Source organism: Malaclemys terrapin, chromosome 1 (genome assembly GCF_027887155.1).
Source record: "Malaclemys terrapin pileata isolate rMalTer1 chromosome 1, rMalTer1.hap1, whole genome shotgun sequence".
Taxonomy (NCBI): Eukaryota; Metazoa; Chordata; order Testudines; family Emydidae; genus Malaclemys; species Malaclemys terrapin.
The window spans coordinates 347,862,107-347,877,016 of record NC_071505.1 but is presented as its reverse complement, the minus strand read 5'-3'; the positions used below and the strand labels follow the sequence as shown (position 1 = coordinate 347,877,016).

At 44.9% G+C, this 14,910-nt stretch overlaps 1 protein-coding gene across 1 annotated transcript; it reads right to left on the bottom strand.

Moving 5' to 3' along the window:
• Window positions 1-8,317: 8,317 nt before the first annotated feature.
• LOC128830207 (olfactory receptor 51G2-like) lies at window positions 8,318-9,253 on the bottom strand. The gene has a single exon (XM_054015993.1). The coding sequence runs from the start codon at window positions 9,251-9,253 to the stop codon at window positions 8,318-8,320; it is 936 nt and encodes a 311-aa protein (XP_053871968.1).
• Window positions 9,254-14,910: the final 5,657 nt, after the last annotated feature.

Genomic DNA, 14,910 nt, shown 5'->3' with positions numbered 1-14,910 from the left:
CACTATCTTTCTGCAAGGTTTCAGAGTGGTAGCCATGTTAGTCTGTATCAGCAAAAAGAACGAGGAGTCCTTGTGGCAGCTTAGAGACTAACAAATTTATTTGAGCATAAGCTTTCGTGGGCTAAACTTCATCGGATGCATGCAGTGGAAAATACAGTAGGAATATATATACCGGTATACACAGGGGACATGAAAAAATGGGTGTTGCCATACTAACTATAACAAGCCCACCTTAACGGATTACTCTCATTATAGTTAGTATGGCAACACCCATTTTTTCATGTCCTCTGTGTATATATATATTCCTACTGTATTTTCCACTGCATGCATCCGATGAAGTGGGGTTTAGCCCACGAAAGCTTATCTTTCTGCAAGAAACTCAATGGACTGGTTAGAATCATGCGGTGCAACATTGAAAGACTCAGCAGTTGAAAAAGTGAAGAACTCTCTCACCACATTCAAAAAATGTGCATATATGTCTGATGAATGCACCAGTGCAAATGGGCATTGAGTATTAAGTCATTGCGTGTCTTATCTTGATGTCAGGGGTAGGCCAGCAGATGCATTTCTAGATGTTCAGGTTATAGAAGACACATCGGCTGCATCTGTGACAACCCACGTCTTAGAAGAGTTAAATGCTTGTAAATTGGACCCAAGATGTCTGCTTGTGCATTTGATGGAGCTGCAAACTTCTCTTGAAGACATGGTGGAGTACAAGCTTTGCTCAGAAAAAAAGTGTAACCCTAATCTCTCCTACACACACTGCAGAGGCCATCTTAAGTTCAGTACCCAGAAAGATAAATGGAGCAAATTATTAAGCATGTTGTATTGGGGGGAGGAAGAGCAAAGCCAAGATTCCACCCATTTCCTACCCCTCTCTACCCCCTCCCATCCACCTGCATGGGCTGGGGGTGGAGGTGAAATGCCAGGTGTGCAACTCTTCTCCTTCTCCCATGCTTGCACCTGCAATGTGGAGAGGCAGCAGAGCGGAGTGGGAGTGTGACCAGGGTCTTGCTTCCCAGTACATCCCTGCATAGCTATGTAAGGGTGGGCTACAGTCTGGTCTGTAGTGATCAAATGAAATATTAAAGCAGCCCAAAGGCAGCCTTTCCCGATGGATGCAAAATTCTGTTTGCAGAGAATCTCAGGCTTCAGCTTTTGTCTTTCAGAAGCTCAGCTCCGTAGAGTACCTCTAGGTGGCACTACAAGCTGGAAGGTGGCATCAGGCACACCCCTGGTGCAACAGAGCGTTTCACCTTTCAGTAATATCACTCTGTGCCCACAGGCTATATCGGCTGGATTTCTCTGGCCTGGCCAAAGAGCTGAGCTCAACTTTTGACCAAAGACCACTAAAAAACCTCCCTGGGATAGGGCTGGTTTTATGGCAAAGCATGTGCAGGAGTTAGGAGATGCAGCTTCTATTCCTGAGTCTGCCTCACATTTGCTAGGAGACCGTAGGTAAGTCACAAAGTGTCTCTGTGCCTTAGATGCCCCGTCTGTGACTTCGGGATAACACTTTGCTATGTCACATGAGGCGCTATTCGGCTGCATTCCATGCTGATTGTAAACCCGCAGGCGGAAGTTGCTATAGAAGTTCAGAAGAGTATTTATGTTATTCGTGTATTATTTATTACCTTCCAAAGGAGCGAGGGGAGAGAACCCATCTCCAGGAGCAGCTCAGTCAGCACTTCTCAGAAATAATCCGATCGGCCAGTCACTTTCAATGCTTCTGTGACAGGGAGCTCGACTCACCACTAGAATGGCACCTCCTCTGGCCTTTCTGGGGATTAGCTTCACGAGGTCAATGCCCCTTCCTGTGGTTACATGCGGTCACTCCGCCTCTCTGGCCCCCCTCTAGTTCCACAAGCTGCAGCCTGCTCTTGGGGACTTAGCACTCCGGCCAGGTCACTCAGCAGTTTTCCCCTACAGGGTACCAAAGTTCTTCCACATGAACGGTCTCAGGCAGTCTTCTCTGGCACTCCCCTAAGGGTGCCACTTCCCCCGTGGCTAGCAGGGGAACCCAGGCCTGCCCACTACTCCAGGTTCCAGTCCAGGAACCTTGCACTGGGCAACTGCGGTCTGCTTTCCCTCAGACCCCGTTGCTCCTCCCCTGCACTCCTTTCTACAGTTTCTGGTTCCTCCCACTGTGGGTATAACAGCTCAAACTCCCTCCTCCCAGGGAGTAACTACAGACTACTGAACCCTGTGACAGACCTCCCTATTCCCAGGGATTCCTTCCCTGTAGCCACATTCTGCTGCCAACTTCCTGGCTTTATAAACCTGGACCAGCTCCTCCCCCAGCTGGACTTTATCAGCAAATTAGGACGCAGCACTCCCTGACTCTCCTCCAGATGTGGCCTATAGGTTAATTGGCCTAATTTACCCCTTCAGGCCCTTTGGGGACAGACACCCTGTGATGCTCTATACCTTGGGGAACACCCTGCACCCCCATGTTCATCCTTATAATATGATTGTGTGGTATCCAATGCAAAGTTTGTCACGTTGGGTGTTTTCAGAAGGCTCATGATGCACTGAGCATTGTTGTTATAACAATGTTATAGGTTGTAATTTCATGTATATAGTTATGAGGCTGAAAATGTGTCCTCGTGGCTTAAAAAAAGCCCAGGCAAAACCCTCCAGGAGCAGAGGCCCAAACAAAAACTCTCCAAGAGCAGAGGGGCAGTTCACGCCTCATCAGGGCATGTATGAGACAAACCCAGCCCAGCCTCACAGGAACAAGGACACTGGCCTAAGCAGCAACAAAGGATCTGTTGGACTCTCCAGTGAGTCACTCCCCTTCCCTTGGTCAGTTTGGGACTACGATGAGGTAATGCTCACCTGACTCTGAAGGGGTGGGGGGCAAAGCCAAGAGAACATAAGAACATAACATAAGAACATAAGAAAGGCCATACCGGGTCAGACCAAAGGTCCATCTAGCCCAGTATCCTGTCTACCGACAGTGGCCAATGCCAGGTGCCCCAGAGGGAGTGAACCTAACAGGCAATGATCAAGTGATCTCTCCTGCCTTCCATCTCCATCCTCTGACAGACAGAGGTTAGGGACACCATTCCTTACCTGTCCTGGCTAATAGCCATTAATGGACTTAACCACCATGAATTTATCCAGTTCTCTTTTAAACTCTGTTATAGTCCTAGCCTTCACAACCTTCTCAGGTAAGGAGTTCCACAAGTTGACTGTGCGCTGTGTGAAGAAGAACTTCCTTTTATTTGTTTTAAACCTGCTGCCTATTAATTTCATTTGGTGACCCCTAGTTCTTGTATTATGGGAATAAGTAAATAACTTTTCCTTATCCACTTTCTCCACATCACTCATGATTTTATAGACCTCTATCATATCCCCCCTTATTCTCCTCTTTTCCAAGCTGAAGAGTCCTAGCCTCTTTAATCTCTCCTCATATGGGACCTGTTCCAAACCCCTAATCATTTTAGTTGCCCTTCTCTGAACCTTTTCTAGTGCCAGTATATCTTTTTTGAGATGAGGAGATCACATCTGTACGCAGTATTCGAGATGAGGGCGAACCATCGATTTATATAAGGGCAATAATATATTATCAGTCTTATTCTCTATTCCCTTTTTAATGATTCCTAACATCCTGTTTGCTTTTTTGACTGCCTCTGCACACTGCATGGACATTTTCAGAGAACTATCCACGATGACTCCAAGATCTTTTTCCTGACTTGTTGTAGCTAAATTAGCCCCCATCATATTGTATGTGTAGTTGGGGTTATTTTTTCCAATGTGCATTACTTTACATTTATCCACATTAAATTTCATTTGCCATTTTGTTGCCCAATCATTTAGTTTTGTGAGATCTTTTTGAAGTTCTTCACAGTCTGCTTTGGACTTAACTATCTTTAGCAGTTTAGTATCATCTGCAAACTTTGCCACCTCACTGTTTTCCCCTTTCTCCAGATCATTTATGAAGGAAAAAAGAACATGATAAAAGAGAGAGATGTTTGCCATGCTCTCTCTCTTCCACCTCTATCTACAGACACCACCACCAAGCAACTGAAGCGCTGATCAAAGCGGAGAGCCTGGCTGAAGGGCAACCAGCCAGCCTGTGGTGAAAAGCATCTAAGTTTGTAAGGGCACAGAAAGTGTTAAGATCAGCATAGAATGCGTTTTGCTTTTATTTCATTTGACCAAATGTGACTTGTTGTGTTTTGACTTATAATCACTCACAATCTCTTTTGTAGTTAATACATTTGTTTGTTCTACCTGAAGCAGTGCGTTTGGTTTGAAGTGTGTCAGAGACAAGCCTGTGTGACAGACCCAGACCAGTGGGGTACAGGAGTCTGGTAGAGGGCAAATATACTGGTCACTGGATGAGTAGTTTTCTGTTCCCTGAGTGACCAGAGAAGGGGCTGCACTAGAGTAATCAGGAACCTGCTAGAACCAGTTAAGGCAGGCAGGCTAATTAGGACACCTGGAGCCAATTAAGAAGAAGCTGCTAGAATCAATTAAGGCAGGCTAATCAGGGCACCTGGGTTTTAAAAGGAGCCCACTTCAGTTTGTGGTGTGAGTGTGAGGAGCTGGGAGCAAGAGGCACAAGGAGCTGAGAGTGAGAGGGTGTGCTGCTGGAGGACTGAGGAGCACAAGCGTTATCAGACACCAGGAGGAAGGTCCTGTGTTGAGAATAAGGAAGGTGTTTGGAGGAGGCCATGGGGAAGTAGCCCAGGGAGTTGTAGCTGTCATGCAGCTGTTACAGGAGGCACTATAGACAGCTGCAGTCCACAGGGCCCTGGGCTGGAACCCGGAGTAGAGGGCGGGCCCGGGTTCCCCCCAAACCTCCCAATTGACCTGGACTGTGGGTTCTTCCAGAGGGGAAGGTCTCTGGGCTGTTCCCCAACCCACATGGTGAATCTCTGAGGCAAGAAAATCCGGCAATAAGCGCAGGACCCACCAAGATAGAGGAGGAACTTTGTCACACCTGGTACATATCAATTTCTTTGTTAAATTGATGAACTCATATAAGCTTGCAGCGTCCAGTGGGCATAACTGGAAATTGCAAGACAGAGGTTCCTAGGGTTGGTTCTGGGGCTGGAGATATTGGCTAGTGTCATTCGGTTGCACGATCCAAGCACCAGCTTGCTAAAAGTGCTCACTCATGTAGTTGGGAGCAGGTTACATGCTAGATGTTGTGCGTGAACAGTCCAGGAGTGGGGGTTCTCACAGCAAAGCAGGGTAAGGCTGGTTCCCAGAGTTGAGGATTTGAGTGACCTAGCAAATCACCGGTCCAGATAACACCATGGGAACGTTACACATCGCATCACAGCTTCTATAAAAACAGATATCACATAGAACTAAATAAGATCATTATTACAAAAGACAGAGAGAAAACAACACAGGACATCAAGCAAAGTTATTGCAATACTAGATTGTATCTTTATATAATATTTATTATATAACAGATGCATGTGTGCTGTATGAGTGCCGCATACAAACATAAACAGCTCTATTCATCTTTGATATAACTGATAAGTTAATGGACTCAGTGTTAAGCATCTCTGTATAGCTGGGTTTTCCTTGAAAATATAGAAGACCCTCCACACATCTCTGGAGATATATGGCAATACAGGCCGTATATCAGAGGGGCGATTCAGGAGGGAGCTTAGTAGTGAAAATCCTAGCTGGTCTTCAGGCCAATTGTTTGGTTTTAAATCTGATCTTTCATTTTCCACCAGAAGTTTCCAGCATCTGCTGTAAGGAAAGTTTGGCCTTAACTATGGTCTAATTGTATAACCCTCACTCACGCTGATTATCTAGCTAACTATTGGTTTTACACTACTGCCCATCACCATAGTATCTGAGTAGCTTTCATGTAAAATCAATAGCAACTGCAGAGTCCCTAGAAGACATCATGGAATCTCTGGATTGTACCTCACTACGCAGAGTGCCACTTGTTTCAACAAGACAACTTGTTTAGTACAAAAACAATGAGGAGTCTGATGGCACCTTAAAGACTAACAGATTTATTTGGGCATAAGCTTTTGTGGTTAAAAATAAAATAAATCTGTTAGTCTTTAAGGTGCCACCGGACTCCTCATCGTTTTTGTGGATACAGACTAAAACCGCTACCCTCTGATACTTGTTTAGTACGACACTATCTCTGTGAGTAAGGGCAGCACAACTGGTCTCCTCATCGCAGTTTTATTTGTCTTTGGCTGAGAGTGCAGATCTTAGCTTAGTGCAATTGTTTCATATTTTTAACTCCTTGCTCAGATCCATCCTCCCAGATCTCAGGTGGAGTCATGTTAATGGTCAAGATTAATATTTCTCATCAGTCATGGCCCTTGCTTCTCATCCTTTTCCCTGCCACGCATTCTTGCTGTTTTTTTGAAGTCTCCCAGGCCGATGTCCATTATCCATGAGGTGCCTGCCCTCATGTTTCCTGATGTTGGCTGATACTTTGTCTTGGATGAACTGGTTATGATGCTAGCTTGTCTGGATGACCCTTTAAATCAGCACTCCAACTCTAGAAAGTGCCAGACACACAGATGGTGGAACAATATTAATAATATCCATTTTTCCTTTGTTGCAATGAATTCATCCCAACGTCCTGTCCTTTTGTTTATTTATATAGGTTGATCAAAGGCACTCAGACTTCTGAGAGTACAAAACTGAAACACATTAGCTAAAGTAGCAAATAACAAATTGATCCAATGTTAGTTAAAGGACTGATCTAAAAATCCAGTAAATGTCTCAATAAAATCTGCACTCACTATAAAGATCCTTTCCTCTGATCACCATCACTTCCAGCAAATAAGTCTGCAATTGAAAACAGATGGGGCTTGCAGTGTGCCTGGAAGGTCAACAAACTTGGGGTCTGTCAAACCCGCTGTGGGAGGATCAGCCTGTTCACCCAGCGGGGGGTGGTTCTTAGCGAGGCAGCCTATTCCAGTACACCGACCATAGGACTAGGAGCCACCACGGTCCATCTGCATGACCCAAGTGTTCCCCTACACATGGAGAACCCTCAAGTGGCTGGTTAAACCAGTTTACAGCTGCTGTGTGTGGCTGGAAAGGCACAACACTCAGGTATATGGGTATGTCTGACAGGACATGTCTAGTAGCCCCCTCAATGTACCAGACACTGTACAAACACCTGCAAAAAAGGCATGCTCCTGCCTAGGAGATTATGACTCATACCTTCAGATCAGTGCTGCTCCATTGAAGCTGAAGATGTGGCCCATTATTATTATTTTATTTCTGTTTCATATGTATGATCAGTCAGGATGACAAACATCTAATTCATATCCTGTCTCTCGTATGTTAGGCTCAGTTTGCAGGTCAGTTTACTTGCTAGGTAATCTGCTTTGATGTATTTGCTATCGCTTGTATTCGCGTAAAATCTTTCTTTGGTTAATAAACTCGTTTTCTTTTTTATCATAACCAGTGTGTTTTGCATGAACCCTGATGTGTACAGCTACAACACTCACACCATAGCAACTCTTCTATATTGAACATAGTCCATCAATACATTCAGCGCAGTCAAAAACACCCCAACTTAACAAGATAGATAGAGAAATGTACATCTACACTTCCATATACTCACACCATCCCTTGTAGAACAACCTGAAGTGCTATCCATCATCGTCCTCATCACCATCACCTTCCCCATCACCACCAATGGCCATCAGTCTGACACCTCCCAAGGACTACATCTCCCTACTGCCCCTAGGTTGGGATGACACTTTTATAATTTGTTACGCTGATGCCATTATATTTGATACATATTTAGAAGGGGATTTCCCCCCCTTTCCTTGCTTGTATTTCTCCTACCCTCCAGCCCCATCCTCCGCCTTTACTCAGGATCACCCCCACTGTCCTGATTGCTGTGGTCAGCATTGGTTCAGACCCTACTCCCCTTTTTCCCCTGAAGCCCTGTCCCCTGCCCCATATCTTCTCACTAAGCCCAGCCTCTTGCTCCTCCACTTTCATGAGTCTCCGCCTCCCAGCCAGGCCAGAGTCAGGCCATGATAAGAGCTGCCTTGGGAGCACAGGTTGCTGTGGGGAGCCCCAGACTCTCCACATTCCCTGACCTGTGGAATGCCTCACTGTAGCTCTGGTTCCCTGGGCAGCTTTTACCAAGGCCTGGTTCTGGCTTCCAGCCTGGAAAGGGGGCAGAGTCTCAGGTAAAGGGGAATAGTAGAGGTGTGCTCTTCAGGGGAGAAATGGGATAGAGGAAAGGGCCTCAGGGGAAGAGGATCCAGGATGGAATACATGGTCATGGCCATCGCTCGTGTTTTTCCTTTCCCATGTCACCAGTGCTAGAGCTAGGTGATGAACTGACCCTTCACTTGACAAATGCCCTGATTATCCTCTCACGAAGGTGTTTGCTTTTCACACTGTACACGATTGGGTTCATCAGGGGCGGAACCAGCAGGTAGACGTAGCCAAGGATTATCTGAAGCAAGTGAGTAGAGCTATTTCCGAATCTGTGTATTAAAGACAGGCCGATGTCTGATATGTAGAAGAGCAGGACGGCGCAGAGGTGGGAGACGCAGGTGTTCAGGGCCCTCAGGCACTCTGTGTGGGACGCAACGCTCAGCACTGTTTTGACGATCATCACATAAGAGAGGAAGATGAGGAACGAGTCCAATCCAACGGTGATGACTTTAAGAAACAAGCCATAGATGCTGTTCACTGAAATGTCTGAACAAGCTGCCTTCATGACGTCCTGGTGCAGGCAGTAGGAATGGGAGAGGACATTTTCTCGACAGTATCGAAACCGTTTCAGGAGAATGGGGAGTGGGAGTATTACAGCCACCGATCTTAGAACAGCCACCAGTCCCATTTTGGCTATTCTCGGTGGAGTTAAGATGGAGGCATATCTCAGTGGGTTACAGATGGCGATGAAGCGGTCAAAGGCCATCAACAAGAGGATGGAGGATTCAATTTTTGTGAGCGCATGGATGAAGAAGAGCTGGGCAAAACAGGCATCGAGGCTGATTCTCCCAGAGTTAAACAGGTATATGCCCAGTATCGTGGGTATGGTGGTTATTGATAAGCCAAGGTCTGTGACGGCCAACATGGAAAGGAAAATGTACATGGGCTCATGGAGGCTTGGATCTGTTTTTACAATGAACAGAATGACTGAATTTCCTACTATCGAAATAACATACACTAAGCAGAAGGGGACAGAGATCCAGAGATGGACGTCTTCCTGCCCAGGTATCCCAGTGAGAAGGAACACTGCAGAGTTGAATTTAGTGTCATTGACAGCTGACATAATGTACTGGGCAGATCCGGGGACTTATGAACTTTCCTTCCTGAAAAGAAAATGAACAGGAGACTAGATGATATTTAGCCAGACAACTTTCTGCTCTCAGTGAAAGATTCCTAGGACCTCAAGGAAAATCAGCAAAAACATTGTCTTGGATGTATACTACCAATAGGAAGATAGGCACTGCCAGACTAGATCAGACCAGCAGTCTGTCTAGCCCAGTGTCCAGTGACCAGTACGAGATGCTGCAAAGGAAGAAGGAAGAAGCCCTGCAATAGGGAACTAAGAGAAACCCTGATCCTAGGGAAAGTTTCCCCCTGACACCTACTAGATAGACATATTTTTTTATGTAAATCAGGAAGGTTTACAGCCCTTATAAGACTTTTTTTTTAAATTCTCAGTACTGTAACTGAATTTCCTGATTACCCATTTAAACATCCAATCCCTTGCTGAATCCTGAGAAGCTCTTGGCCCCATTGATATCTTGTGGCTGGGAGTTCCATAGCTTACTTGAGCACTGTGTGATTTTACATTTTTGACCTTCATACAGTCACTCTTTCTGGACATCTACCTCTGAGTGTGGCCCATTGTATCATGACGTCCATAAATCATGCCAAGTGCGTGGTGAAGACGGTCATTGTATTTATCTGCCCTGCATTGAAGCTATTTATAAACGTGTTTCATTGCCTCATAGATATACTTTTTATTTTCTCCACTCCTGAGACTTCAAATTATTCCACTGTCTCTTTCCAGCACATGGGATAAATTCTTAATGCTAGGTTCATAATTCAATAACAGTTACTTCAACAGGGTTGCTCCAGATTTACATGTGTAAATTCAGTCAGAACCGGGCTCTATTATCTTTCCCTTACCATATGCTCCCGGTGATACAGTCTGAGCCCCAAGAATCCCTCCAAGGGAAGCTGAAGTGCTTTGCCTGGCCAATGTTAACTGAATCCTGAGAATTCGATCTTCCTCAAAGGACCCGCCTCCTCTCCCCATGCAAGGGTCTATAGATACTTTGCAAGTTACAAGCTAACACAGACAGTTACTTCAGCTGGGCGGGGAAGGGATTGGCGTCACATGGGTGAATATGCAAAAACTAGATTTGCACTAATATCCATTTCTGCATGCAAATTACTTCATCCATGCTCATGTAAGAGTTGATGGGCGTAAATTACTTACAACTAATATAGCACTCCCCTTTCCTGCATCTCAGCTCTGTAACACTACTGAAACCAAGACCAGCAGTTCTGTTCTCTCATAACTTTTTGGAAAGACTGGCAGTGGTATTTGTGAGGAATTGTGTGCATGACCCTGAATGTAAGTGTTAGAAACAGCTTCTGGTCAGTTACCAGGGGATACTATCATACAACTGTTCGCTGCACAAAGAGTTAATAGCACAAACTATTGCAAAAAGTATGTGGAGAACTTCTGAAATACTTTCTAAAGTAAAAGCCATTAAGCAGTAAAGTTTCCACTGCTCCTCATGAAAGTTTGGTTTGCAATATTTTAAGACAATGAAAAGTCTTGGCATAACATTTACACATCTGTAGTTTAGTACATACATGTCAAACCATTCTTTCCCTCTCCTCTTCTTTCAGAGATGATTTCTCAGATTAGAGTGGGCCTTAAAATGTAGCGTCTGTCACCTGGATTTCTTCAGAATCTGAAAAGATTGCAGGGTCTCAGCCTTCATTGAGTCACTTGTCAGCAAACAGAAGTCTAGTAGCTCCTCTGTAGCTGGGTCAATAGCTTACCTCTGAAAATGCATTTGCTGATTAAATTTCCCTGAGAAAATAAACCTGAGACAATTTTGGAACTAGTCACTGATATTCCATTGGGTTTCTTCTCGCTCAGCCCCTGGCAGAATCGGCCCAGAGCACAGGGCAACTCAAAAAATGGGACCCCCTGAGAAATCGTGACTCGGTGCATCGAGTTTTAACACTTTGGGGTTGCTTTCAATGTGAGACTTCTGTGTTGCTTGAACAGTCCACCATGTATCATGGGCAGATGTTGGGGAGAGGTTCCCAAGTTACCTAGTGCTGCCTGTCCTCCAGCCCCTGTCACTGAGTCACCCCGACAGCCCAGCTGAGTCCTCTGCTGCTGCATAGAACATCTGCAAATGGAAACAGCTTGCAGCCTTTCCCCTTCACTTCACATTATAAAGATAGTGAAACCTGCCAACGTACCCAATTCCTGCTAGACGGGGAGCCGCTGATACCAGAGGTCTTCACCCAAAAGGAGAAGGAGTCATCGGAGAAGCAGGCAGTATCTGTTCAGATAAGGAAACAAATGTCTTTATGAAGCATGCCTGCACATTCCCTTGGGGGCCCCTTGGCCATCAGGGAACCTCAGCTGCTTGATTTTGAGTGCATCATCTTTAACCCTGACACAGCCAATGGTAAACTACAGGAGGCCAAATTGCAGGGGACATGTGGTGATGCTGCCCAACTGGACTGCAGCGCCAGCCCTGCTGCAGGCTCTGTTCCTGGAATCCAGGCTTGTCATCACTGTTTATGGTTCTGATTAATCACAGAGCTACCTTGAGGGCAGCAGAGCAGTAACGATGATCATAGAATCATAGAAGATTAGGGTTGGAAGAGACCTCAGGAGGTATCTAGTCCAACCCCCTGCTCAAAGCAGGACCAATCCCAACTAAATCATCCCAGCCAGGGCTTCGTTAAGCTGGGCCTTAAAAACCTCTAAGGATGGAGATTCCACCACCGCCCTAGGGAACCCATTCCAGTGCTTCACCACCCAACTAGTTAAATATTTTTTTATAATATCCAACCTAGACCTCCCCCACTGCAACTTGAGACCATTGTTTCTTGTTCTGTCATCTGGCACCACTGAGAGCAGCCGAGCTCCATCCTCTTTGAAACCCCCCTTCAGGTAGTTGAAGGCTGCTATCAAATCCCTCCTCACTCTTCTCTTCTGCAGACTAAACAATATCAATTCCCTCAGACTCTTCTTGAAAGTCATGTGCCTCAGCCCCCTAATCATTGTCATTGCGCTCCACTGGACTCTTTCCAATTTGTCCACATCCCTTCTGTAGTGGGGGGACCAAAACTGGACATAATACCGCAGATGTTGCCTCACAAGTGCCGAATAGATGGGAATAATAACTTCCTTCGATCTGCTGACAATACTCCTACTAATTCAGCCCAATATGCCATTGGTCTTCTTGGCAACAAGGACACACTGCTGACTCATATCCAGCTTCTCGTCCACTATAATCCCCAGGTCCTTTTCTGCAGAACTGCTGCTTAGTCAGTTGGTCCCCAGCCTGTTGCAGTGCACAGGATTCTTCCATCCTAAGTGCAGGACTCTGCACTTATCCTTGTTGAACCTCATCAGATTTCTTTTGGCCCAATCTTCCAATTTGTCTAGGTCACTCTGGACTATATCTCTACCCTCCAGTGAATATACCTCTCCCCCCAGCTTCGTGACATCTGTGAACTTGCTGAGGGTGCAATTAATCTGTCATCCAGATCATTAATAAAGATTTTGAACAAAATTTGCCCCAGGACCAATCCCTGGGGCACTCCGCTTGATACCGGCTGCCAACTAGACATCGAGCTGTTGATCACTACCCACTGAGCCCGACAATCTAGACAGCTTTCTATTCACCTTATAGTCCATTCATCCAATCCATACTTCTTTTACTTGCTGGCAAGAATACTGTGGGAGACCGTATCAAAAGCTTTGCTAAAGTCAAGGAATAACATGTCCATTGCTTTCCCCACAGAGCCAGTTAGCTCATCATAGAAGGCAATCAGGTTGGTCAGGATTGACTTGCCCTTGGTGAATCCATATTGACTGTTCCTGATCACCTTCCTCTCCTCTAAGTGCTTCAAAATGGATTCCTTGAGGACCTGCTCCATGATTTTGCCAGGGTCTGAAGTGATGCTGACTGATCTGTAGTTCCCCAGGTTCTCTTTCTTCCCCTTTTAAAATATGGGCACTATATTTGCCTTTTTCCAATCATCCAGAATGTCCCCCAGTCACTATGAATTTTCAAGCCCAATGGCCATTTGATGGGGTCAACAAGCTGGTGGACAAGGGGGATTCAGCGGATATAGTATACTTAGTTTTATCAGGGTCCCTCACCAAAGGTTCTTAAGTAAAGTAAGGTGACAGAGGATAAAAGGAAAAACAACAAGGAGTCCTTGTGGCACCTTGGAGATTCACAAATTTTTTTGGGCATAAGCTTTTGTGGGCTAACACCCACTTCATCAGATGCATGGAGTGAAAAATACAATAAGCAGAATATATATCATAGCACATGAAAAGATGGGAGTTGCCCTACCAAGTGTGGGGTCAGTGCTAACGAGTCAATTCAATTAAGATGGAAGTGGCCTATTCTCAACAGTTGACAAGAAGGGGTGAATACCAAGGGAAGGAAAATGCTAACGAGGCCAATGCAATCAGGGTGGCCCATTTCCAACAGTTGACAAGAAGGAAAATTACTTTTTGTAGGGAATTTCTTCTCATGGATTGGTAACTGATTAAAAGATAGGAAACAAAGGATAGGAATAAATAGTCAGTTTTCAGAATCGAGAGAGGTCAATAGTGGTATCCCCCAGAGGTCTGTTGTTGGACCAGTCCTATTCAACATATTCATAAATGATCTGGAAAAAGGGATAAATGGTGAGGTGGTAAAATTTGCAGATGATACAAAACTGCTCAAGATAGTTAAGTCCCAAGCAGACTGAGAAGCCCTTCAAAATGATTTCACAAAACTGGATGACTGGGAAACAAAATGGCAGATGAAATTCATTGTTGATAAATGCAAAGTAATGCACATTGGAAAACATAATCCCAGCTATATATATAAGATGTTTGGATCTAAATTAGCTGTTACCACTAAAGAAAGAGATCCTGGAGTCTTTGTGAAGAGTTCTCTGAAAACCTCCACTCAATGTGCAGCAGCAGTCAAAAAAAAAGCTATCAAAATAGTGAGAATCATTAGGAAAAGCATAGACAATAAAACAGACAATATCATATTCCCTCTATATAAACCCATGGTACGCCCACATCTTGAATACTGTGTGCAGATGTGGTCACCCCATCTCAAAAAAGTTATATTAGAATTGGAAAAGTTTCAGAAAAGGGCAACAAAAATGATTAGGGGTATGGAACGGCTGCCATGTGAGGAGAGATTAATAAGATTGGGACTTTTCAGCTCGGAAAAGAGACGACTAAGGAGGGATAGGACAGAGGTCTATAAAATAATGACTAGCATGGAAAAAGTAGATAAGGAAGTGTTGTTTACTCCTTCTCATAACACAAGAACTAGGTGGTACCAAATGAAATCAATAGGCAGCAGGTTTAAAATAAACAAAAGGAAGTATTTTTTCACATAACACACAGTCAACCTGTGGAACTCCTTGCCAGAGGACTTTGTGAAGGCCAAGACAATAACAGGGTTCAAAAAAGAACTATATAAATTTATGAAGGATAGATCTATCAATGGATATTAACCAGTACTGGCAGGGATGGTGTCCCTAGCCTCCTTTTGCCAGAAGCTCGGAATTGGGAGACAGGAGATGGGTCACTTGATGATTACCTGTTCCATGCACAGCTACAGGCTGGGGACCAACTAGATAAGCAGCAGTTCTGCAGAAAAGGATCTGGGGATTACAGTGGACAAGAAGCTG